General features: G+C 36.2%; 1 protein-coding gene and 1 pseudogene across 1 annotated transcript; one reads left to right on the top strand and one right to left on the bottom strand.

Annotated features, from left to right (window-relative positions):
* Window positions 1–3: 3 nt before the first annotated feature.
* LOC120108662 lies at window positions 4–7609 on the bottom strand. The gene is made up of 8 exons (XM_039122337.1): window positions 7279–7609; window positions 6982–7195; window positions 6736–6845; window positions 6436–6635; window positions 4411–4514; window positions 744–931; window positions 466–665; window positions 4–344 (listed from the first exon to the last, which is right to left on the bottom strand). The coding sequence occupies exons 1-8, from the start codon at window positions 7535–7537 to the stop codon at window positions 156–158; spliced, it is 1464 nt and encodes a 487-aa protein (XP_038978265.1). The 5' UTR covers window positions 7538–7609; the 3' UTR covers window positions 4–155.
* Window positions 7610–15486: 7877 nt separating this feature from the next.
* LOC120108664 lies at window positions 15487–25555 on the top strand (annotated as a pseudogene).
* Window positions 25556–25609: the final 54 nt, after the last annotated feature.

Here is a 25609-nt window from a genome sequence, read left to right as displayed (position 1 = left end):
GTATGCAGTTTATTCTGAATCTGCTAATAATTACAACAAAACAAAATAAATATTAACAATTCCAAGCCTGCTGAAGTGCAATTGCCAAACACCTTGACCTGTGGTTATTATTTCCCCTGGCACAGGAAAAGGATGCATTGGAACAATTCTTCTTTCTAAAACGTCTTTCTTCCTGAGTGTCGGCATCTCGAACGTGGTTTCTTATACCTCCCATTCCTGACTGGCTTCCCTGGTTGAAATCTTGTGGTCCTGTCTGATTGTGAATTACTACTACGTGATTCAATATTAGATGATAGTCGTGGAGGAGGGCTGCTTTTTTGTCGCATCACATCTTTATGATATACCTAGATGCCAAAACAAATTAATTACATAGAGAAAAGAACAAACTAATGCCAATTTTTAGTATCTATGTATCGCATAACAAAGAAAGTCTACCAATATGATAATAAATGAGACTGTTGCTACCTGATTAACAAAGTTACGTCTTTGACAGTCATCAAACATGTTGAGCTTCAAATCTACTTTAGCCATTATTTTGTCCCTCACCGTGCTGAAACTAAGTTGATCCCTTGAGGTAAAACGGTCAACTTCGTTGAACCATAGACATGTGAAGAGGTTGGTTATGGGGATATGTTCTCTGACTATCACACAGCCTTCAGGGACATCTGCAAGCCTCAAAAGTCATAGAACTAAGTTATCGGATGAAAATAAAAGGAAATGCTAAAGCATGATCCTGCACTCACCACTTGTTATAGGAAGCTTGTCTGGAGAATAGTGAGTCAAGCCCTCTCTTCTATAAAACTCGAGCTGTGCATCAATGGAGGCACTGTCATATTTTTTAGCAGCTTTATTAGCCTTTCCTTCCTCAAAAACATCAAACCGTTTATAATGCCTAGAGATTGCAAAAGTGGCATTCTCACGCCACAAGAGTCTGAAACAGAGAAATAGCATCGTCAATTTAAAATAAATAGATAAATAAACAGGTCAGTATATTGAAACCGAGAAAAATGTAGGATTAATAAGTTGCATAATTACTAAGGTCATGGTACGGCGATATTCAAACTCACCGTAAATACACAAGTGTTAGTTCCACATCTCAACCAAGCTAGTTTATGATAATACAACCAACAAACAGATAAAATGCATTTTTGAAGAAAAAAAAATAACATGACAATCAGATGCTTTTTTTAAGGACAACTATCAATAGGAGCACAGACCTACGTATTTACTATTTATTGTGCTGCAAGAGAAGCAAGCTTAGTGGTCTTCATATTTCCTGATGAGAAATATAAAGAAAATCCATAAATCCACCCAACTTTGAGCGCATTAGCTGGCCTGCGCACACCTAGTCTGAGTCCAAAGACTTGCATATATGACAATGAAAAGGGTGGGATATCTCTCTTTTCTTGCTAAAGATGGATCTTACAAGTGAAATGTACCAGAAACAATGATGCCCAGGGTTTAGTGCACTCTTAACATCATGGCAAAAACTAAATAAATAAATAAATATTTAAGCTTGAGGATACTAAATTTTATCAATTTTTAATACTGAAAAAGATAATGCGAAAAAACTCATCTTGCAAATGGTAGATGACTATTTTACCAGGCACGGCATACGTAAGCATGACGTATGTAAAGAAAATTACAAACTAAAGCCTTCTCAAATCTACTTGAGACTTTAAAGTTCATGTAGTCATGCAGTCATTGAATTTTTATGAAAGATAAACCCTGCTAGCATATTGAGATTCATTTAACCCTTTCTGGAAGACTGCATCAATGCATTAACAGGTAAAAGATCCTTTTCGCTGGTAGGCCCATGAACCCAGAATCCCACTCCAATTCCTTGGCACATAAGCGTACCATGTCAGTTGGTTGTCCATCACATTATGCATGATAGCGGAAGGCTCCTAAGCATCTTCTAAGCTTCCTCCAATAAATTTGTTTTTAATTTTCTTTTAGGGTTTTACACAGAAATCTACCTCAACGTCCTAATCACCACTACACTTATGTAAATTATTTCAGTCTTTTTTTTTGCTATAATCTTTCTATCATTGAAAAGCCAACTCATTTTATATCCTATTGAGTTCTGCTAGTAATGCAATCGGCATATGGTAATACAAAAGTGCAAAAACAAGCAACTGATGCAAAAAAACTTAAAAACATAACAACCCATGCAAGCATGCCCATTAACACATTCAAAGGAGCTGCATCCTTAAATCAGTATCCTTAAACTATATAAAAGTTATTAGTTTCCCAATTTTTCAATCCCAAGAATAACCCTAATCAAATGATTCCACGTAGGCTTTAAAGTATTTCTACAATAATTCTAATGATTTCTCTCTTAAAATGTTTAAAGATACATAGTAATAAAGATAGAAGGGTTTCTACAATTGCTGGACTTTGAGAATAAGAAAAGGAGAACAGTACATAGTAATAAAGATGCTCATGCTAACTTCAAAAAGCAACAGGTGAGAAAATTTAATTCAGAAAGAAAGAAAGAATTCAAAGACTACGGAAGATATCTTAGCATATCCGGACTCTAATAACTTTCAAGAGAGGAGGAGGAGAGATACTTCTTAACCAAGAGGTGAAGATGAGATATTATGCATTAGAAAAAATAGCAATAACTTCAAAGTTTATTTAAATTATTCTAAATCTTAGATCTTTAGCAGCCATGAATCTACACATATTTTACTTTATAATATCCTGCAATGTGACCATGCTCGAGGTGCACTAAAGATCCATGGACCCTGACCCACATTCTTCCACCCTGCTTGGCATCTACATTTCTCATCCCATGTTGGTTAGAACACGTGTTTTAACCACAAGGTAGAAGGTTCAAATCCTTCATCTAGCATTTATTATTTAGTTATCTGAACATATTTTATCTTAAAAAAATTAAAAGCACATGTACATTGCATGCACCGCAGTCTAGTGCATAATAACTAGTAGCAAGAAATGTTCCCTTTCTGTTAAATCTAGTCATTAAGTTTAATTAAATTCTCTATTTAAAAATGCTTGCAATTAGTTCGTACACAAGACCTATTTATACTTCAATGAAACTTTAAACATGTCCTACGAAGCATTCCATGTACATTTCTAGGTTGACACCGACCCCTTATCAATTCATTTAAATAACAAATATATGAAAGATGGACACTAACTGAGGGCAATAGCAATGGAGATGTATGGCATGAGATGATGTGGTCATGGTGGTGGTAAGTGCATCAACAACCCAGATACAATATAATGGAGGAGATCATACACCAAGTGTTTGTTCGGGAGAAAGAAGTGGTGCATAGTAAGGAACTTTATAAAGAAATGGAGTGGATGAGATGTAAAGTTTTGCATGATAACAAGCCTGACATTATTCTTGCCAGATCGTATCAAGATTAACCACAAATTTAGTAATATAATGTTAAAGCGAAAAAACATAAAATATTCCACCTTTACTTCCTGTTTCTTAGCCTTCCTTAAGGCAAGGGTACACTCTAATAGAAACATTGATGAAAGTAACTAATTATTAACAAGATGAATCAACTAATGTAGACCACTTAATCAAAGACATGTAGACGTTGATTATGTTACCACATTGTCATAGATGTGAATATCACATTGTCTGACATTGTCATTTGCTATGTCCACTTTACAATGGTAATAAAACTGTTTTTTGGTAAGAAACTTTATAAAAGATGGACACAAACTAAGAGTAGACAGGATATGAATCTAGAACATGATTGGTCATGTGAAGACTCAAGTAAATATTGATATCACACAGATAACTACTTGCCAAAATATACATATCACATCATCTGAGTTATTACCACATTGATGAATATCATTTCATCACTGTATAATTTCTCTAATTCCACCTAACGTGATATTTTATCTCCTAATCTTCTCTCCTCATAATCTCTGGCATTTTGTCAACCTCGTTGTTACCTCCTTTTGCACCAAATTTATTGTATAAATCAAAATAAATTGCATATATAACCATAATAGCTATATTTCCTCATTACTGCACTTTTGGGATCAGAACCTTTTTCTCCTTTAGTGAATCATAGACCTCAACCTTCTCCAGACAAGTCTATATCACGAAAACCAGACATCTGTACTTCAAAAATTTCAAAAAAAATTGGCAATGCTACAAAAGACTGATGCAATCCCCAAGTGCTAATGACACTAACTTGCGAAAGTGTTTTGACTAGATCAAGCAACATCAAAAACTCAAATCAAGATACTTCTGTAAAGGACAGATAAAAATGCATAACTAGAGTACATATTCAAGTTGAAGTTTAGCATTTATCTGAACCATATGTTCTGAAATGTTTGCATGAAGGATTAAACTTGGCATAAATGTAATTAATTTTGAACAAGAAATATATAAAGAAAGTTTCTCATGAAGTTTACCGCTCTAGTATAAGATGGGGGTCCACAACGAGCTCAAGCTTTCCATCAATCCATATTGAATATTGTATATTAGGAAAAAGTCTGTGAAGTAGAAGCTTGGGAACCTGTTAAACATAAATAGTATCACAAGAATTATACATATAAGTGTAATGCATTTAGAGTTAATTTAACTTATTAATCGTAAAAAAAGATAGTCTGATAATTTTCAAGTATTGATCCATCAGCAAGTCATTGGATGATAAAAGTTTTTTGAAAGCAATAAACAATCCTCCAAGCATACATACGAAGAAACATTAGCTCCTTAAAGTGAAAATGACTATGAACTTCTACTAAGATATCAAAGTAGCATACACAAGGAAACTAGCCTTCATACTGCAACTGTTCATCCACCCAAATTGACAACCTCGAAACCCAATTTTGCCAAAATATATCCCAGACCCACTAACTCAATTGGAAACTTTTATTTTAGAGAATAACAGTGGTGGATGACCAACCATTTGAAAGAAAATGAACCTCCTCAAGGTTTGAAGTGCAAAATTATTCAAATGGAGGAGGAATGTAACCAATAGGATAAAGCCTAGTTCATTAAAAATCTCAATTGGCATTATCAGAGGCTTGTCCTAATACAAACTTATTAGCAAAACCACATCTCAAATACCAAGACTGGTAAATTCATAAGCAGCAAGAAGTTTTTACCCATCTCCCTCAAATGTGTACTTTGGTTACTCAATAAACATCCCCAAGATTAGAGCTCCATACTATAAAATAGTACTTAACTCACAAGTTTGTGAATTCAAAAGGCAGGCCACCTGGTTTTAAGCAGGCCAGTCTTTAAAAAAGTGGAAATGTGAAAATTAAAACATAAGTCTCAGATTAAAATTTAGACCTTGCATCAAGTTAAGTTCAACATATATGTCTTTGCTTTTTTTTGCAATTTGTTTTCCTTGGGTGCCTTTCTGATGGAATAGATTTTGGTTTTTCTAGTTTTGTTTTTTTGTTTCTTTTTTCTTTGGGGCATGGGCAAGGGAGCTGAAGGGAACATATAGCAATTCTACTCGATCTGAATTCGAGCTTTCTGAAGGCGAGACTCGATTGAAAAATAGTGGGGCCTTAAATGGTTGTCTCTTGGTGCTACCAAAATAACTAAATGGAATCCAGTTTCAAATCCTTGTTGCTTTTATGAAAGTATAGTTACTTGACTTTGACACTGATTTTTTTTGTTTTTGTTTTATGTCTCCTTCCCAGATAATTACCCTCCTTTCTCTTTTCTCTAAACTCATTATCCTCCCCCTTTCCAATGGTTATGACATGCAAATATTTGCATTAAAGGATCTTTTTGTGCAATGTGGGTTTAAATGTACCCAAGACATTTTGTTTCAAGCAATATGTTTCATGTTTTTTCCTTCTAAAATCCAGAAGTGTATGGCAACCATTTCCCACTTTGCACGTTTCCAATGAAAACAAAATGCATTATCTCTGGGCAAGAGTATCAACTTTTGCATGAAACAGACTAAGGCTGAGCCTGCATTAAATGCACTATTTCAGATTCATTCTTCGTTATTTACATATGAGACTTCAATGAAAATAAGGAGAAGAAGAAAACCTACACCTAGGGTGATTGGAGAACAGGCAATTAATTTTGAAATAAATGAGCTGAAGATGGTATCAACTTAATCCATGAGATAAAAGATATCAAGATTGTATCAACTTAATCTGTACAAACTCAGACATAGCTTTTTTTAGTTTTTTGTTTTTCTTGTACTATAGTTTCAAAAGTGATATAAACAGACAGGATCAACAGAATGCTTGCAAGTTTAACTATGGGTATTAAAAAAAAGTTTGAATTTCATAATTATTAAAAAAAAACAGTGAAAGGAAGGATGTGGATAAATTGCTCAAAAAATGGTACATTATATTTTTAACCTTGCATTAATACTTTCCAAATGTATCCTAACATTTGTTCTACGATCGTGGAGTGGAGGCTATATAGTTGACTTCTATAAGAAGTCCATGAGAAGACAGTACCTTTCCATTGCGCCTTGGATCATCATAAGGAAGGTTTCGGACAACAACCACTCTCCACAGCCCGACTCTTTTTGTCCTGTCCAGTTCTGTTGAGTTGTTTATGTAGGCTGCAGTCTCTTCATCCACAAACATGTAAAAGCATGCACTTCTCTTTGTAGCTTCATTTATATTTTTGGGATGTTGCATTATATCATAATTTCCTGGTCAAAAAAGGATAGTCATAAGAGGAAACATATCATTTAGAATTTAGAAGAAGGGGAGCAGGATCAAGAAGAAAAAAAAGTGCAGCACAATTTGTACCAAATATAGCCGAAGCAACAACTATTCCATGGCATTGCTCCATCTCAAGAAGATCAGCATCATTAATGTCAAACAGAGTACCACGTCCAGGTTTCATCCCCTTAACAAATCTGATCAATGCCAGTAAACAATGAGTGAGTTTGAGTATCAATGAAAAGAGTTTCTACATACTGTTCAAACTAAGGTAAGAGTATTTTACCAATTAACTTAGGCAAGAAAAAAATGTGAAGACACAAATATACATACCCACAATGCACAGTCATTGACTCTTTTATATCAAAGGACTCATTTCTCTGCTGCAGAGTCGGATGTCCACCAAATGTTGAGCCTCCTTCCAATTCAGTTTTGACTGAGGTTTCCTCAATGACATAATTTAGATCCCTAAGGACAGGCGATACTGATAATGAAGTTGGCATAGAATCCATTGCTTGTTCCGCAGGGACATAGCAAACAGGACAAGCTAAAGAAAGGTGATGAACAAAATGGTTGGCATCTTAATATACTTTTACAACAACTTAGACAAGAAAAAAGCAGTATACTCACGTCGCGGGCCAGTACGCTTCTTATCATGTGGTGGAGGAGGATATGAGAAATTTCCACAAGGATGTGGTGTAGGAATGCCCTTTGGCTGCCAATATCTCCCAGAATGCCAAGTCGCAGATTCATTACTTGCTGGGTGTTGATGAAATGTAGATTCCATATCCATCGTAACTTGACCTGTCACAGTGAGCAGGAAAGCCCCCATGATGAAGAAGTGACAATCTACTGGAAATGGCTCTAAGATATATGATAGTGGTCTCATGTTTGGGAACAGAACAATCTTTTCATATATTTAACAAGTCTTTTTTTTTGGAGGAGGTTTTGGAAATAAAGATTTTAGGAGCCACAATGACCGGCCCGGATGCTTGACAGCGATCGATGCATATAGTTTCTCTAACTATATATAAAAATTGAAACATAAACATCTTGTTGCATGATTATACTCTACAAAGGAAAATGTGAATTTGCTGCAACCTTTCTTTCTTCCCATTGATCACAAAAATACAAATAAAATATCCACATTCACAATATTGCCATCATCCCTGAAAAGCAAACAAAACATGGTCAACTGCCAAACTGCAGCATCAAGATAATCGGTATGTTACAAGATTGCATTTTGAAAGTTAAAGACAGACATGAAAATTAGGAATCAACAATAATGCAATTAAACTAATAGTAAGAGTAATACTGATTCAAATCATGATCAACTGTCGAACTGAGGCATCAAGATAATGGATATATTCCAAGATTATGTCTTTGAGTCAAGGAAGCGCATGAGACTATAAAATCAACAATAACTCAATTAAACTAATAGAACCAAAGTATTGTTAGGTCTCAAATCATGATCAACTGAGCAAAACAAGGCATCCAATTCAAAGGAACATCCGAGATTACGAATTTGAGTTAAAGAAACACATGAAAGATCAAGAATCCACAATAACCCAAGTCAAGTAATATAATCAAAATACTCCTTTGAAATCATGATCGACTGGCCAAACCGAAGCAATCAACATAATGGAAAAAAAACTTCAAGATTGCAACTTTGAGTTAAAGAAACGCACGAAAGATCAAGAACGAACAATAATGCAGTTAAACCAATACATTCAAAGTAGTATTAAGTCTCAAAACATGATCAACTGGTGCCAGGCGTCAAGATAATGGATACGAATCCAAGATTACATCTTTGAGTTAAAAGAAACAAAACGCATAAAAGAATCAAGAACGACTAGAAGCAAAGAAGAGAGAATGAGGGACGGAAAAGGAGAGATGAAAGGGCCAAAAATTGAACCTTTGCTGAGGCGAAAGGCGGGCAAGAAGAAGGCGGCGGCCGAGACGAAGAGCAGGGCGAAAAACCCGAATTTTTTTCCTAAAAGGGTCCTCCGGATCCGCCGGAAGAAACTGGCCTCCTTCTCTCGCGACCCCAAGATTGACGACCTCGGATGGCATCGGACGGCGCCGGGCGCCGCCTTGATCGGCAATGCAGCGCCGCCGCCGTACATCTCCAAGCGAAGCGCCGGTAGCCCCAATGACATCGCTCCTCCTCCGCTGGCCGCGATGTCATCTCTCCGTTCTCTGTCCCCCAGGCCACCAGCGCGTATAAAGGGCGGAAGAATTCCAAGGAAAGTGATATTCTAGACGGAGTGGGATTCTTTGCAGGTTATCGAAGAGCCGAAGGAGGAAGGAGGAGGTTGAGTCCGGCTAGGACTTTGAAACTACGGAAAGCCGGCAACCCATATGTAGGATTCTTAAGTATCATCACAATGACGGCAACTGGTGTGACGGATTTCAGGAAACGGTTAGCCAGACTAACCAGGGCGGGACGGACGGTACTCCAACGGCGAGTATGCGATTTGACCAAAGTTGCACTCTTTTTTCCTATAAATAATTTAAAATTAGATACTATAATTGTATTTGTCATTGAGCTCTAGGAGGCCGTGGATGCCCTTTAAATTTAGATAGTATAAATAAATTAAATTCAACCTATAAAATTTCACAGATCCTTTTAAGTCTATTGTTACTAAAAAAATATAATATATGTGATAGATCATATATTGACAAAAAGAATTTCATGGTTAGTCAGATCTTATAGAAAATAGAGAATTCGATGGATTTGATTTTTTTTTCTTTATATTTTTCTTAGCAAATAAAAAACCCTCTTTTTTAATTTGGTAGAAAGAAATTCCGCTTTCTAAAATATTTCTTTCCTATGCATGGTGAATTCTAATATATTTAGATATACGTGACTTCCTAAAAAATTTTTCCCTTGGCAAAAAAAAGATCCATCTTTCTTAATTTGGTTGAGAGAGATTTCACAGTATTTTATACTATATTCAAATATACATGAATTTCTAAAATATTTTTTCATAGATAATTTTTATTTTTTACAAAATGTGGATATTTTAGATGATTTTTTTACAATTTTTTTTAAAAAAATGAAGTTTGGAGAGAGGTTTAGTTTTCTCTCTCCTTTCTATTTAATAGATACATATGCTTGTGTGCATGTGTATAGAGGGAGAGATTAGGAGAGGCTATTCCTCATCCCTCAAGGATCCAAGTGGCATAACAAAATCATCAACAAAAAAAAAATCTTAGTTATCACTAGATTTGATAAATCTGACTCACCAGTATACTATGATACCATCGAAGAGGAGAGCATGGTTTTTATTGAAGAGAAAAAAAATTTGATTTTTCATTCTAAGAAAAAAATATTTTTTTTGGAACTACTGACCTAATGCAATGATTATGGAGCTTTGTATAATTTTCTACTTTCGGTCTTCAAAAATATATGAGCAATTCTTTTGTTATATTCATCATTATTAACTTTTTGATAAGTATATTTACTATTATTTTTGTTTTGAAATTTTTGATAATTTTTAATTAAATCTAGTTGAGCCAAAATTTTAGAATGTGACTAGGTCAAGGGTAGGTCTACATCTAGCATAATATATGTAGTTTTTAGACAAGTAATTTAAGAGTTTGTTATCATGTATCCTTGCATATGTAGTTTTTATATTTATCTTCCAAAAAATATACCCCTCAACTTATTATGCTTTTAAATAGATGCCCCTCTCATTAGACTTTTGGGTAATAGCATTAAAAATAACCATTTTGAGTTTTATTTCACATACCCTAAACTTCCTTAAAAAAAATATTCATCTTAAATTGAAAAGGGTTATATTTTTATGTAAATCTATCAAGAGTATTAGCGATAAAGTTATCTTACATTTAAAATGGTAATATATTGACATCGCCAGACAAAAATCTAATTGGAGGGATATTCCTGTAAAAACAAGATGCTTTTAGAGATATATACGACTAGTAATTTTAGAGCATGAATACATAATAAACTATATTTGCAAGGTCATATATATATATATATATATATATATATATATATATATATCATAATTAAATATGCTCGAATATATCTCTTGCATATGAGGAAAGAAGGGAAATAAGAGGACAAAAATAATATATAAGAAAAGGAAAATATCATTAATTTTTTCAATAATTTTTGGAGATTCTACTAGAGGGGATAATGACCTTACAGTAGAATTCAGCAATATGGTTGAAAGTAGCCAAGTTCGGTTTACTAAGTTAATATTAGGCATTAGCTAGGCTATTATGAGACCCCTTTTTTTCTTTTTTGAAATAAATAAATATTGTAACTCAAACCCTTGAACAATTAAGCCAACCTACGACTTAAGAAAAATAAGAAAAAATGGTACATTTCTTTTTTGAAAGAAAAATCTGGATTATGAAATATATACTATGTCACCACAAAAGCTTGAGATAATGAATAAACAATATGAGAAGAGAGTGAGAGAAAAAGAGCAAAGGATGCCATTGACATTTTTATCTGGTTCTCACATAGGTTTACTATTATTACTTGGCTAAGTTGGAGAGATTAGTTTGGATCATGGTATATCGTATCCGCCTGAACCAAATGGATATAGAGCGTACCATACTGTACCGATTTGTTATCAGTACTCGATATAGGTAGCGTACCGACACTCGATACGCCAAAAAAAGTTCATATCGTATCGTACCGATACTGTGCTAGTATGGCATCGGTATGTAATTCGGTACTGAAATGGCAAACTTTGGTCCGGATAAAGTTTTTTTTGATTGAATAATCCAGATAATGCTATTTGGCTATTCTAGTTGGATAGTTTTTCATTTCCAAAAGAAACGGGAAACTCGTAGGCTTCTAAGTTGATACGTTTGGGTGCCAAAGAGATTATTTGATAGAAAATTATAAAGTAAAAAAGGTACATTTTATCCAGTTTGATCAACTTTTTCTTCGACGAAGAAATTCAAATTGTTTCACTTGATTTATTTCAGTTTTAAAAAGTTATATATTTGACAAAAAAACTAGTGAATCAGTGGATTTCATTCTGATTTCTTCCCTATCATTCATGAACCAATTATAGGACTTCAATCAAAACAAGCGAGTTCTATAAACTTTATTAATTACAATAACAAATAATACTAACAAATGTCCCATAACACATGCTTCTAGTTTCGTGGACCGCACGTGGGGCTCTCGGGTCGGCACAAGCCTTTATTATTCTAGTTTTGGCCAAGCTTGCCAAACCCACTTGAACACACGATGGATAAGGAGCACCGTAGAAAAGATGAAGCATTTGGCCGTCCGTAAGTTCTAACGTAACGTGTTTGAATAAGTAACAGAAAGTGTTATAAATCAACAATGAACTCCGGAGATCATTCAAGCAACTGCTCATGATGAACATCTTAACATCCTATTATTGCAAATCCACGCAGTTCAACAATGACCACATGCTATGCCTAGATATGGAATATATTTGGAGGATCAAATATAATATGGAATGCAAGCAAGAGTGGGATTTTCCCTGCTAGTTTGAAACCAATGAGAATTGAATGGTGACAATTAATCCTAGCTCTGCTTCAGCCTTGTATACATATTTGATAGTAGAAATTGACCAGCAAATGCCAGATTGAAAGTCAATTAAAAGAAGATAAAATATTTGATAATATCATTATAAACGATTGGAAAATGCTTTAGAGCTGCTATTGCGGCACAAGAAAACTTTTATAATCTTGCATAATAGTGGATTGGTAATTCAACATTCGATCATCATATGTGGTAACATTAATATGGATCGGATAAACCTTACTCATTATTCATTCCATACTTGTCTTGGGGTGGGACGAGACGGAGTAAGTAAAATTAAACAGCGCAGATTGGACGGATCGAATCTATTAAAGCTACAATAATTTTCAGGAATCTACCAACCATATATGTCCTGGATCCGCTGCAAATTGGATAAAATCTATTATATTCGGGTTTTGGGCTAAAGGATCCAAGTAAATTGCCATCTCTAGCAAGTCGGATTGATTTTTTTGTGCCGTGTGGAGAGTGAAATTTGTGCATGTGGAATCGACACCTAACAGCACTACTTTCGGCCGTTGGAATCAAACTTAACGACGTCCAAATGCCTCGTGACAACAAACGGATGCAACCTACGCAACTTAAAAAATCCACCCGAATAGCGTTTGAAAAAAAATATTTCTTCCAGCATCGATCGTCCATACTGCATGGCCACTTGTCGCCTCTGCCAACTTCAGAAGAGAATACGACAAACCTTACACCCAAAGTTTGAAGACATTGATATACGAGAAAGCATCCACCGTAAAAAAAAAAAGCAACAAAGAAGGGAAGCATAGGTTTGCACGCCCATTGCCTACATTATCGTCCACATGTTATATAATTATCAACAGAGGATCTTTAATTCATTAATCTTCAAGGTGACAAAGGTGTCCAAAATCACAGCAGCAGCGGCAGGCGAGTACGGTTTATCCTTGAAGGTGGACTGGGACAATTGCCTGCCTCCCGTCCAATGGCGTCCAAAGGCCGAATGGACAGAGAAGAAGGCATCCTTTCTGCTTTCTTTGACCCAAAAACCTTCCATGCATTTGCTTGGCCTTTGGTCGAAGGTCAAACAGAAGGGGACTATTGCATGGCACCTGATGAACTTGGGGATAAGAAACAAAAGGGACTTCAGGCGAATCCACCCTTCCCTCCTGAGAGGATCTTTGTGAAGCAATACACATCGCTTTCCCTGTTCAAAAGTCTAATTAAGGGGAAGGACATTCCAAAACACTGGGCACTGGCCATATGGACAACGAGTGAAACAAATTAAGACCAGTAATCAAAATACTAGATTTGTTTTTTTTTTTGGACTGTAAAAAAAAACTTCCATTGGTTGGCTGATGTAGGTTTTGAGACAGATTGAAGGCACTAGGATAAGAGAGATGTCTTAGTTGCAACTAATTTAGATCATTGCAGTATTGCAGGATTTCTTGAAGATTTGTACTGGTCTCTTGCATGAAACCTCAATTATCATTGTATTTTATGTCAACTAATTTAGATAAATTTATTATATAGATGGTTGGAAAGCTTTTCAAGCTTTCTAATGGTGGCCGAATAATGGTCTGCGTATCTTATCTACTTGAAATAGATTTAGCACGAGCAACAACAGAGCATAAATTAATTATTTTTGACCTTAGTATGTACCTAAGGAAAGAAGGAAAAGAATGAATGTCATTTGGCATTAATACCTGGCAATGTGGCAAATTATTACTAGCTCTAGATATATGAAGAATGTGATGCTATATTAAAAATATGTACATATGCATTTCAAAGGGGATCGAATGACACTTATTGTAAATAAAAATTCATGTTCTCGCTGTCTATATATATGTACCATCTTCTTTAAGTAGCAAAAAGGGTAAAAAAAAAAAGAGAGGAACAAAGGGCCAAGAAGAGAGGGAATAGACATTGATATAATATATAAATTAGCATATATTTCTATATTGCATTCAACTATTTTTGAATGCAATATAGAAATATATAATACAAAATAATAAAAATAAAATAGAATATAAAAAATATAAAATATTTAATTATTTTTTTAAAATAAAATTTTGATATTAGTATCATGATATGCTTTCGCTACACAAATTTTTAATAGTATATGTATATATATCAATATGGTAAAATAATTTATTATTATAAAATAATAAGATCACAATCTGACCAATGTATGATAAGAAATAGAAAGATATTGTGTCTAGCAAATATTTGAATACGACATAGTCTATTCATTAATTGCTCTATTTTTACTTTTATGAAAGATCATAATTATAAAATAAATAAAAAATTTAAAATTAGTATAATCAAATAATCCACATGGGATACAAGCATGATGCAATATTTATAAAAAATATTTTTTATTAATTTCACCAAATATTAAACAAATATACTTATTAATAATATCATTATTTTCTATATTTTGATATAGTAGTATTAAAGAAAATTCTTTATTTAATATAGTTTATATTTTGATAACGAACTGTACCAAATAACAGTTATACCAATTATCTGAATTAAAAAATTCTATTAATAATGTTGTTAATATATATTTTGGTATTACTCATAGAATTTTTTTATTTAATATAGTTTATATTTTGATAAAAATTATATTAAATAAAAGATCTATTTAGTATTCAAATTAAAGAGTTCTATTAATAAATTTATTATGTACACGTCTATATAACGAATGAAGAGCTCTGCACAAACAAAAATCTCTACTTTAGTGTGTATATATAATGGATATGCTATTATGTTGAATGCATGCACTTGTAATCTTAAATCTTATTTTTATTATAAAATTTATAGTGCCTTACCTAAAAAATATCGATGCTATAAGATGGTATTTATTTATGCCAACAAAGGGAGGCCCCCCCACACACCGACATGGCGTTCAATAAATACATTCTAATCATAAAACAAGATACAAGGAGTCAAATTAATACCATTTTTAATTACTTCTTAATAAATTTATCCTTTATAAAAAGAGAGTAGAATCAAATATAAAGACTCACAACTCACAAGGGAATCCTACCATGCATTAATGGATTTTAGATAAGGTTATCCAGACCATTCCATTTTTATGGCCATCCAGAACTCAATAAATAAAATAAAAAAAACATATTTTGAATTATGCGGACTGCGAAGGGGACTTGAGATCGGCAAGTGGAATACTTAAAGTAAAGCAATGAAAAGCGCTTGCTTAGCGGACTATCGATAACGACAAGCCACGTTAATTCAAGAAGGGGTCTATAAAGGAAGACTAAAAATTAGCAAGTCAAAAAATAAAACGGGGTAATGAAAAATATGCTCGATTAGGCGAGTGTCGTTCGGAACTCTATTCCGCCGCGGCAGGGAGAAAACGGAAAGTTATTATTCTCCCACAGTGTTACTTGGTTTCGGCTGCCCTAGGAGCAGATGTCACGGATCGGACTCCTTCCAAGAATCCAAAGAAAAGAGGAGAGGAAACAACCCAAGAAAAGGCCTTTAGGGTTCCAAATCTCGCTGTTCTGATCCCCGCGCGTCTCGAGCGAAGGCGGGGGATTCGGCGTCGCTCTCCGCCGCGAATCGGATGGACGCGGCGGCCGAGGAGGTGGTGGCGGGGACGCCGATTGGGCGGCGGCAGGAGGCTTTCTTCTGTGGTTAGTCTGGGCAGGGGTGTTATCGTCTGTCGCTCCTGTGGAAGCCATGGGCTGCGTCTGTGGCAAGCCCTCCGCGATTGAGGACAGCAGGGAGAGCCCGAGGGGGAGGCCGCCGGCGCCGTATACTGTGTCGGCGGCGCCGACGAAGCTGTCGGCATCGGTGGAGCGAACGGCGGCCACGGCGGTGACGGTGTCTTCTTTGAGGCGCGAGGAGGTGGTGACCCTTAGGGGAGACGGAGGCGCGGTGTTGGTCGCGGAGAAGAAGCACATGAGTGGTCCGATTAGGGCTAATGCACAGGATGTTGAGAGGAGGAGGGAGAGGCTGGCTTACTCCAGTCATCCTATGAGGGTGGCTGGCGGTGTTCCGAAGGCTATGGAAGGCGAGCAGGTGGCGGCTGGGTGGCCGCCCTGGCTTGCAGCGGTGGCCGGAGAGGCCATTCGGGGTTGGGTGCCTCGCCGTGCGGATTCCTTTGAAAAACTTGACAAAGTGAGTTCTTTTCTTTTCGCTTTGCTTTTCTTTTGAGGTACTCCTTTGCTTCCTTTAATAAGTAAAAACATTATGGCAATCTTTTTTCTTTTAATTAATTTTCTTGAAAAAAAAATTGTACCTCTTGCGTCCGTCACTTGATAATGTGTAGCCAAATTTCAAACTTTCTTGGGTTAACATCCCACATTGCCGTTGTATTCTCAAGAACTTACTAGTGGGTTGTCCTCAGCCATTCGATTATAACAGAGAATGCTGTTGAATTAGCGATGAACAATTGGGGATGCTTGATAACTTGAACAAGCGTTGTTTGATAATCCATAATATAGGCGATGGAGTGCTTCTTTGTTTGTTGTATGGTGGATTTCTCTTATTTTTGTTTTGGAAAGAGCAGTTTCCAGGGTTTGTAATGGGAAAGTTTGGCATGGCATTTGTCGGGTTCTTCTTCAAGTTGGGAGAGGGACTGTTTTTAAGGAGAATGTGGCCTGTTGTGGTGTTGAAAGAAATGGATGATCGCATTTTTAAGAAGGAATTCCCCCCGAAATTTCCGAACTGCAGTCACTGCAGCGATATCTGACAATCTTGAGGCATTGCCTACTTTATTTGGATTTCATGTCAGTTGAATCATTTTTTCTGTTTTAAACTAAGGAAGGGACTGCAATGGGTGGAGGGACTTCTCTCGCAGAACGGTCATGCAAACTAGTATCTTTTGAGTATCATGCTAAAATAATAGTTGGTTACTTCAGTGGTTATCTGCAGCGGGAATTGGAAAGAAGGGAGATCATGGACTGCAGAATTGAATTTTGGATGAGATCTTGCTAGCTGCAAACAGTGGCAAGTCTGACCTTAATTGAGTTTTCAGTAACCTAGGCTCATTCTTTCTTTCCAATCAATTTAGTGGTGAAGCTAGATGATATTTTTTGGCAAGGGGTGGGGATGGATGCCATAATATTTTTTTTATATGCTTAGGAAAAAGATAAGGAAGGAAATTTCTTTCTATTTGCAGAGGATGGTGGTATTCTTAAACTTCTCTGTTATGAATATGAGTCCTCACATCTTGGTTAGATCTATATGAGACAAAAGAATTACAGATGCGGCTTTTCAATCTGGTGTCTTGTGTCATCAAATGAGGGAAGGTTAGTGCTATTGGTGGTTGATGTCTGACAAGGATTTTTTTTTGCCTACTTTTTAAGGTGGGGCAACCTAATGGTTCTTTTTTACTAATGGTTCTTTTTTAAAATCAAATGGGGAAATCTGTACTATATGGAGGAGGGTAATTGTGTATTGTTGAGTGGAGATTCTAGCAGTTGTCTCTTTAAGGTGGAATTAAGAATTCAGAAGAGCTTGTGCCTAGGAATCAATGTTGTTTACAGAAAAGACAATCTTCATCTCCAATGTATGATCCAGCATTCATTGGCATAGATCTTTCTTTTTTCTTTTCTTTTTAAGGTGGGGCAACCTATTCCACACTAATTGATAGGTTATGAAGCCTTTCCATGCAGATCATCAAATTTAAGCTTGTTAATATTGATGTGTCTACTATAACTTTCATATGAATTTCTTAGATCAGGGTTCTTTCTCTCTTTTAGGGGAAGAGAACATTACCAGTGTTTTTCTTAGACCTTAGATCTGTTTGTTCTTTTCTTATTTTTCATTAAGAAAGTGATTTTTTGTTGAGTTGTTAGAATTTTCTACTAATTCATGATGTCATTTGGCTGAATTACCATATCCCTTTTTTTTTCCTTTTAGTCTTCAGGTATGGGCTAATGAGGATGGCTGGTAGCATTGGGGATAGGGCTAGAAGTGGGCCCGAGCTGGCCTACGGCCCATCAGGCTGAGTCGACTTTGGGTTGGGTTACGGGCTAGGCCTGACGAAATTTGGATTGGGTTGGGGCTGAAAATTAGAGTCCGTATACTTTTCAGGCCAGGCTCGGGTAGTTTATGCGTCTCAGCCCAGGCTCGGCCTAAGCTCGAGCCCGAATTTAGGCCCAGAGCTGATCTGGCTAATGGCCTAAGATTGAAAGTTTACATGTGATGTGGTCTGACCACACTAGACCCACTGATTTAGGTCCTAGTGAAGATTGGATTCGTCTAATCGCCTACGAATTTGGGTTCGTTGGGCTCTTCGAAATCGTAAGTACTCTCAATCCCTTAAATGTCTTCGATCAACTAGGGTTCCGACATCTTCCAATCTTTGAATATCTGCCTTCATGGCTCCACACCTCTATCAGTCCACCACATCTGGTAGCCAGTCGTTCGTCCACCTCCGTTGCATTCACCCTCTTGCCCCCTCCAAACACACACTTTGTATGACTTCTTATTCTCCAGCATTGGCAGTTTCCTTATGTCGTCTTCGATCTTTGACTAGTGAGGCCCATCTCGTAGTCCCCCATCCCGTTTGGTAGAGCAACCCCTAGTGCTGCTTCATCCCCGGCTTATGCTTCTGGTTCTCGTTGTAGAGCTCGCAGATGAGCACCGGCATCACTGCCTCCGCTGTGCTGGCGTCTCGACTACCACCCACTCTGAGAGTTGCTAGGCCAGATTTTAGTTGTACATAGCTGTGTTGTATATATTTGCCCCAATCTAGTCTAGATCGTCGACATTGGGCCATCCAATCTTGGCGATGGCCAGTCGAACTCCATTGAACTCTATCTTCGCCATGGCTGCTACTACGGAGTCCAACATTTGGTCGTGTAGATTGGTGTAGGTGAGATTGGTTTCGGGATTGAAGTAATTGGTGGCGGAATTGCCTTGGAAGAGGGCATCACTGAGAGAGATGTAGGAGGTACTAGATGCCTAGATGAAGTAGCAGTGGTTGCGATGCCCTAACAGGTCTACTATAGTGAAAATTGAAAGATTAAACTTCAATTAGGTTTGAGCAAGCCCAGTTTTTGGTCCAAATGGGTTATTCGGGCTGGCCCAATCGGGTTCAGGTTAGGCTTGGGTCTGGGCTTGTGTCGGGCTTGAGTTTGGATCTTTCAAAAATTTTTAGACCTATGTCCGACCTGAAGCCCGAAAAAAATTTCGGGCTACGCTCGGTAAGGGGTGTGGCTTGGCCCAGCTCGGCATGCTCCCAGCTCTAATCGGGGGTAAGTGGAGCATTTGAACTTCTAGGTTTAGGGTGGTTGTGGTTGTTTACTTTTGACAATAGTAGTAGGAGGTCCTTGATGTGTGTTGTTTTTGTAATTATGGAGATTTAGTGTTTGGTCGGACCGTCGGAGTGGCTTGCTGGAGTATAGCAATTTTTGTTTAAAATCATAATTGCTTCTAAGTATCTTGAGGGCAATTACAAGGATGCCAATACAAGATTCAGGGGTGCTGAGTGTTCTTAGAAGCTACTTCACTTCTATTTTCCAAGAGGTAGGGAATGGAAGTCTGAAGCTTTGCTTGGGCTAAGTTAGGGGTCTATCCAGCTTTGAGGCAAGGCTTTTTGGGAAGTCAAGATGTCTGAAGGATGACAAATTAGCCAGTTGATGCAGACACTAGCATGCATCTAGTGATTTTTCTCGCATGTGCATTTATGCAGAGTTTCTTTTTATTTTTATTTTTAAGGGTGTTTGATGGAGATCAGATGAGGTGGTATGACCACAAAATCCTAAGTGATGGGAGAAATTGTATTGTTGTTATTGAGAATACGAAAAAAGTCCTAAACCTTGGAATAAGAGACAATCAAGACCTTAGGAATAGATTCAATTAGAGAAGCTAGATATAAAGTGAGACTGGAATTCGAAACTTGTTAATTTTGGCTTTGAATGCATTGATATCAAACAAAGTGGTTGAAAGGAAATGCTCAACTAGGGAAAGGGATATCTTAATGTGATTAGGTAAATGTTGATGTGTTTTTTGAGGCATAGTGGGTTGTGGAGCTATGGCAAGCCTAAGATAGTTAAGATGCTGATCTACAGGTTTTAGGCTTTATATTGCATGGTTTGTGTTATAAAGAAAAATCAACATGACTAGTGGTTGATGGATGAATAGGAGATTGGGTTGATGGATGACAAAAGGGAATGGAATATTCAGATTTTTCAGTGGTATAATAGTTATTTATGATAAATTTGAACGTATCAAGAAGCTTTTGCTGTGACTGATTGAGAGTTTTTCTAAAACAGACCTGTTTATATTTCTTTTGGCCATGATATGTTGACTTTCAAATAGTCTCTATGAGAGTTAATGTGGGAGAATTTTGTTGTATAGGAGGTGGTGATTTATTGCTATATGATCTTTTTTTTTTACGACTTATGAGTGCTTACTTTTTTTGGTTAATAGAAGAAAATCTGTCTAACTCTGGTTGCTCTCCTATTTATTTACTTGGCCAATTGAAGGTCGAAGGTCAGAAACTTGAAATACCATGATTTTTTCTTCATTTATTAAGTGAAATTAAACACATCATAATGGTGCATTATGTAAGTTCCTTTTACCTAGCATTGATCACAAGATGGTTCCTTTAGATTATGTTAGAAGGATTAGAGCCTAGACCTTTTTAAATTTGAATGCAGGTGGTTGGCATTCTGGGATATAGAGGGAAAATGATAACATGGTGGATAATGGATTAATGGTAATGTCTTACTACAAATTTAGTGAGAATTAATAGTTGCATTTATGAATTGAGAAGAGGGAGGTCAAATAGTGTCTTGATAGTCTCTTTAAAGAAATTGACAAGACTATCAAGAAAGAAAGAATTTTAACTGAGATGTCACCTTACAGGGTAATACAAAGGGTTGCTTAGAAGGTGGAGTGGCTCGCGGGTAGAGATTTAGGAGACCTATGGTCATAAATCATTAGCTATTCATTATGAGTGGAAGGAGAGGATTAAGTCTTATAAACGTGATTGAGATTGATGGAAAGAGGTGCACTAAATGATTGTTCTAGTCCACAACTTGCCTTTTGGAGATATACAGGGGAAGCAATCTGAATCAACAGGTTAGATTTTTAAGGATTGGATAAAAGCAACAAATACAAGATTGATTTGAAGGTTGATGGAAAGGAGGTAAGAGTAGCATGTATCTAATGAACGGAGAAGGTCACGAGGTCACATGGTTTTATCATGTTGTTTATTTTGAACTTTGGATAGATGATGCCATGACCATTTTAACTAACTTTTGCCACTATCACATGTCTGAGATGGGTGTTGGTGTTACTGTTATTACTCTCATTTGTAAGAAAATACATGCCATTTGAGATAAAGAATTAGAAATTGATAAAATGTGGTTGACAAAATTTTATTTCTGGTGCCTGCAAAAATGTTAAAAGGGAAATATGTTTGTGGAACTGAGGTTTCTATTTATGAATTGGGTCATTGCACTGGATTGTGTGTTGAATATTGATTTTGTGGGCTAAGTAGAAATTAAAAACACTTACTATAATGTGGGTTGGAAATGTCTGCAGCAAATTCTAGATCTTTGAGAGCAGTGAATTGGATGGATAAACAATTTCATTATAACAACTGTCATACTGCTGGTTAATTGGTCCTTGAAGCTCTCTTTGGGCTTTGTAAATGACCATGATACCTTGTTTCATCAATCTTTCTTTTTATACTGGGAGGATAATTTAAATGTAGGGTTTTAAGTAACTGCAGGAAATTGTGTGGTTGCAGGTGACTTTCAGCATGAGTGCTGTAATATTCATCTGTTTGGATGAAAACAAAGTGGAGTTTTGTGTTGAGTTGTTGGGGTATGGGGTTGTGAAACTGGCAATATCAGGCCTTCTGGAGATTGGGTAAATCCGAGGCCTTTAACACCTAACACTGGAAAGGCATGATAGAAGGCAGTTAGTTGGAAGATGTGGATTTTTTACTCTTGGGGTAGGATATTCTTTCTATTTCTTTCTGTTTTCCATGTCAACAAGGCCAAACTTGGAAACATTTAAACTTACTATTGGGGGGGGGGGCAATGGTAGATGGAGCTGCCATGCCAACAAAATGGATCTGTTATTAGGGTTAGAATAAAGGGAATTTTGTGTGAGCTTTGTCTGAAACTGAAATCAGTGGTTTCATGTATTTGGTTATGAAGGACAGTATCAGGATGATGTTTTGTTGAAAAAGTGATGGTGGACATATTTTAAGGGAACAAATGATTGGCTTCTAAGATACAGTTCAGGAAATTGGAAGGATATTTTTTGTTAGTCCAAGAGTATTAATATAGATCTCATGTTTAGCATAGATATAAATGAGATTTCTAGATGGATTGGTGGTGTAGGAAGAGAATTTTGCCCCGTGTCTGTTATGCATATAGAGGAGCTGACCAACTTCATTTTATGCTTGCTCGTGTCATTTTAAACTTTTTGGTGATATTAGAATGTAAAAGTTCTTGGATGATAGTTTTCTTCTAAGTGTATTATTACTTGCTCACTTGTAGGTAGTCTATATATTTGTTGGAAGAAGGTTTAAGATATAGTAAGTGTTGCATTAGAGTCAGCCTTCAGGTAGGTCGTTGGTTGATTAGGATTGATGGAAACTCTTTTATCTATTAGGGGACAAGCGGTGGTTCAAGTTTGACACCATATGTTCCTTCTTGATGCCTTCAAGAAGAAGCCACAAATTTTCTTCCTTGTTGACTGGCCATGTCAACTATAGCTTTAAGCTGAAACAGTGGATTGTAATACTGCTTTGCAGAAATCATGGAGCATCATCTGAAAGTTCAGAAGGAAATGGATTTTCATGCTTGTAAATTTAAAAGTTCACAATGACAGCCAATGTTTGGTTTTAGGATAGTACCTTCTTCATTAACTAAAGTATGATTTTTCTATATGTATCTCCTATCATAATTAATTTTAAAGGCTGGTGATATTTAAACATTGAGATCTCTTTTTTTTTTTTCTTTTTTAAAGTGATTGATAGTATGCTGACATATATAAGAAAACTTCATCCATAATCTGTATGAGGATCCTCTATCAAATTTAGTTGTCTCTTGAAATGTTTATGCAATTAAAAAGACATTCTATGTAGCACATACTGCCAACGATAATCTAAACTGAGTTGTTTGTAAAGTTACTCAAATGCTTGACATCTTCTTCAATATATGTTCCATAGAAATGACTAGTGCACTTCATTTTCATTGATTATAACAATGAACTAGCTATAGTCATGCTCAGTGGATGCAAAGTTTTGCTTATTGTGTATTTTTTAAAAATTCTTTTCTGATTACTGCTTTAAATTGTAACGCAGTGGTATGACACTCTTCTTCCAATAAAAAAGAAGTATATTGAGACCCTTCCCACTCATTTTAGCTGCCTTATAAACTTTACTGTTACGATTTACAGAACATGTCTTGTAATGACATCTTATTATGCAGATTGGCCAAGGAACTTATAGTAATGTTTTATAGAGCCCGTGATCTTGATAATGACAAAATTGTGGCTTTGAAAAAAGTGCGATTTGACAGTCTGGAGCCTGAAAGTGTAAAGTTTATGGCTAGAGAAATTCTCATTTTGCGCAGGCTTGACCATCCAAATGTAATAAAGTTGGAAGGCTTAGTTACATCACGGATGTCTTGCAGTTTGTACCTTGTTTTTGAGTACATGGAACATGATCTTGCTGGGCTTGCTTCTTTCCCTGGACTCAAGTTTACCGAACCCCAGGTATCTTGGATGGCTAAAATAATTTTTCCTTTTTTTTCTTCAAAAACTGCAGCTAATATTTATTTTTTCCCCTCTTTTCCATCTTTCAATGGGCAAAAGGTATTTGATGCCCAGATATTGATTATGGTATATGGTTTCTTTCCTTCCTGACTGGAATAAGATTATGGAAGAAGAGCATTTATAGTGCTTATGGTTACAAGAAGGTTCTAGACTTTTAGCAATGCATTATATGCATTGTCTGATATTTGAATCGTAATTATGTACATGATACCATTTTAGTTTCATTTAACAGGTAAAGTGTTACATGCAACAGCTGCTATGTGGGCTTGATCATTGTCATAGTCGTGGGGTTCTGCATCGAGATATTAAGGGTTCCAATCTCTTAATTGACAACAGTGGCATCTTAAAACTTGCAGACTTTGGCTTGGCAAGCTTCTTCGATCCTGATCATCGACACCCATTGACAAGTCGTGTAGTTACTCTGTGGTATAGACCCCCAGAGCTCTTACTTGGAGCCAGTAATTATGGGGTTGCTGTGGATTTGTGGAGCACTGGTTGCATTCTTGCTGAATTATATGCAGGCAAGCCTATAATGCCGGGAAGGACAGAGGCACGCTCCTTTTCTTAATTATTATAGAGAAAGGCTTTTTTTTGCCTAAAATACATTAAAAGTCTAACAGTCATGAGAAATGCATACCTCAAATGTCTAGCTCATATATTCATCTTGTCTTTTCTAGTTAGATGTCAATAAGGGACATATCTAGTTATCCATCCCTGATAAGTATTTTCATCCTGTATTTTTAGCTCATACAGCTATTTTCTTTTTTATCATCATCATTATGATAGTTTGCAGTTAACTTATTTTACCTTTCTTTTTCAGAATTATGATAACTTTAAGTTTACTTTTTTTTTTTAATAAAATGTATCTATAGGTAGAGCAGTTACACAAAATATTCAAGCTTTGCGGTTCCTTCTGATGAATATTGGAGGAAATCTAAGTTGCCTCATGCCACCATTTTCAAACCACAACAACCTTACAGGCGATGTGTTCCTGAAACATTTAAAGACTTCCCTCCATCAGCTTTAGCATTAATAGATGTCCTCCTTTCAATAGATCCAGCAGATCGTGGAACTGCTTCTTCTGCCCTTAAGAGTGAGGTATGTAGGTTAATGATCTGTTTCCATTTGGGGATCGTCAAATTTTGGTTTTATCATCTATCGAATATGTTTTTGGATACAGTATGTGAGTCCGTCTTGTTGATCTTTTTGGATATTGATCCAAAAATTCACCAGTGATTGCTGTAATCTCATTTGGTTATTTTACCATTAGGATTATAAAGATCCTTTAATTCTACTACCTTGTGATGTTTGCTGCTTTTCAAGTATCATTTATGATCCTTTTCCACCGTGCTCGCATGTAAAGCTTGTGAAAGTTATTTCCGGTGATTCTTTTGCAGTGCAGCTCTCATCAGATTGGGGTAATTGCATTATCCTTGGAGCATGCCATACAATTTTTCCTTTTAAACATATGTTTCTGTTTTGTTTATTATCCTATCCCTTTACTGAACTTCATCAAGGCAATTAAGATTGTTTCGCAACCAAAATGTTGAAGTTAATCCTTTGCTGCATTTAGTTGAGTAAATCTAGGACTTTATTGTTCACCATGTACCCTTGCATAACCAACATGCCTTGTCTCAGCTATCGAAGATCACATTTATA

The sequence above is a fragment of the Phoenix dactylifera genome, unplaced genomic scaffold (assembly GCF_009389715.1).
Source record: "Phoenix dactylifera cultivar Barhee BC4 unplaced genomic scaffold, palm_55x_up_171113_PBpolish2nd_filt_p 001472F, whole genome shotgun sequence".
In the NCBI taxonomy this organism is placed as follows: domain Eukaryota; kingdom Viridiplantae; phylum Streptophyta; class Magnoliopsida; order Arecales; family Arecaceae; genus Phoenix; species Phoenix dactylifera.
This window is presented reverse-complemented; position numbering and strand designations above follow the sequence as displayed.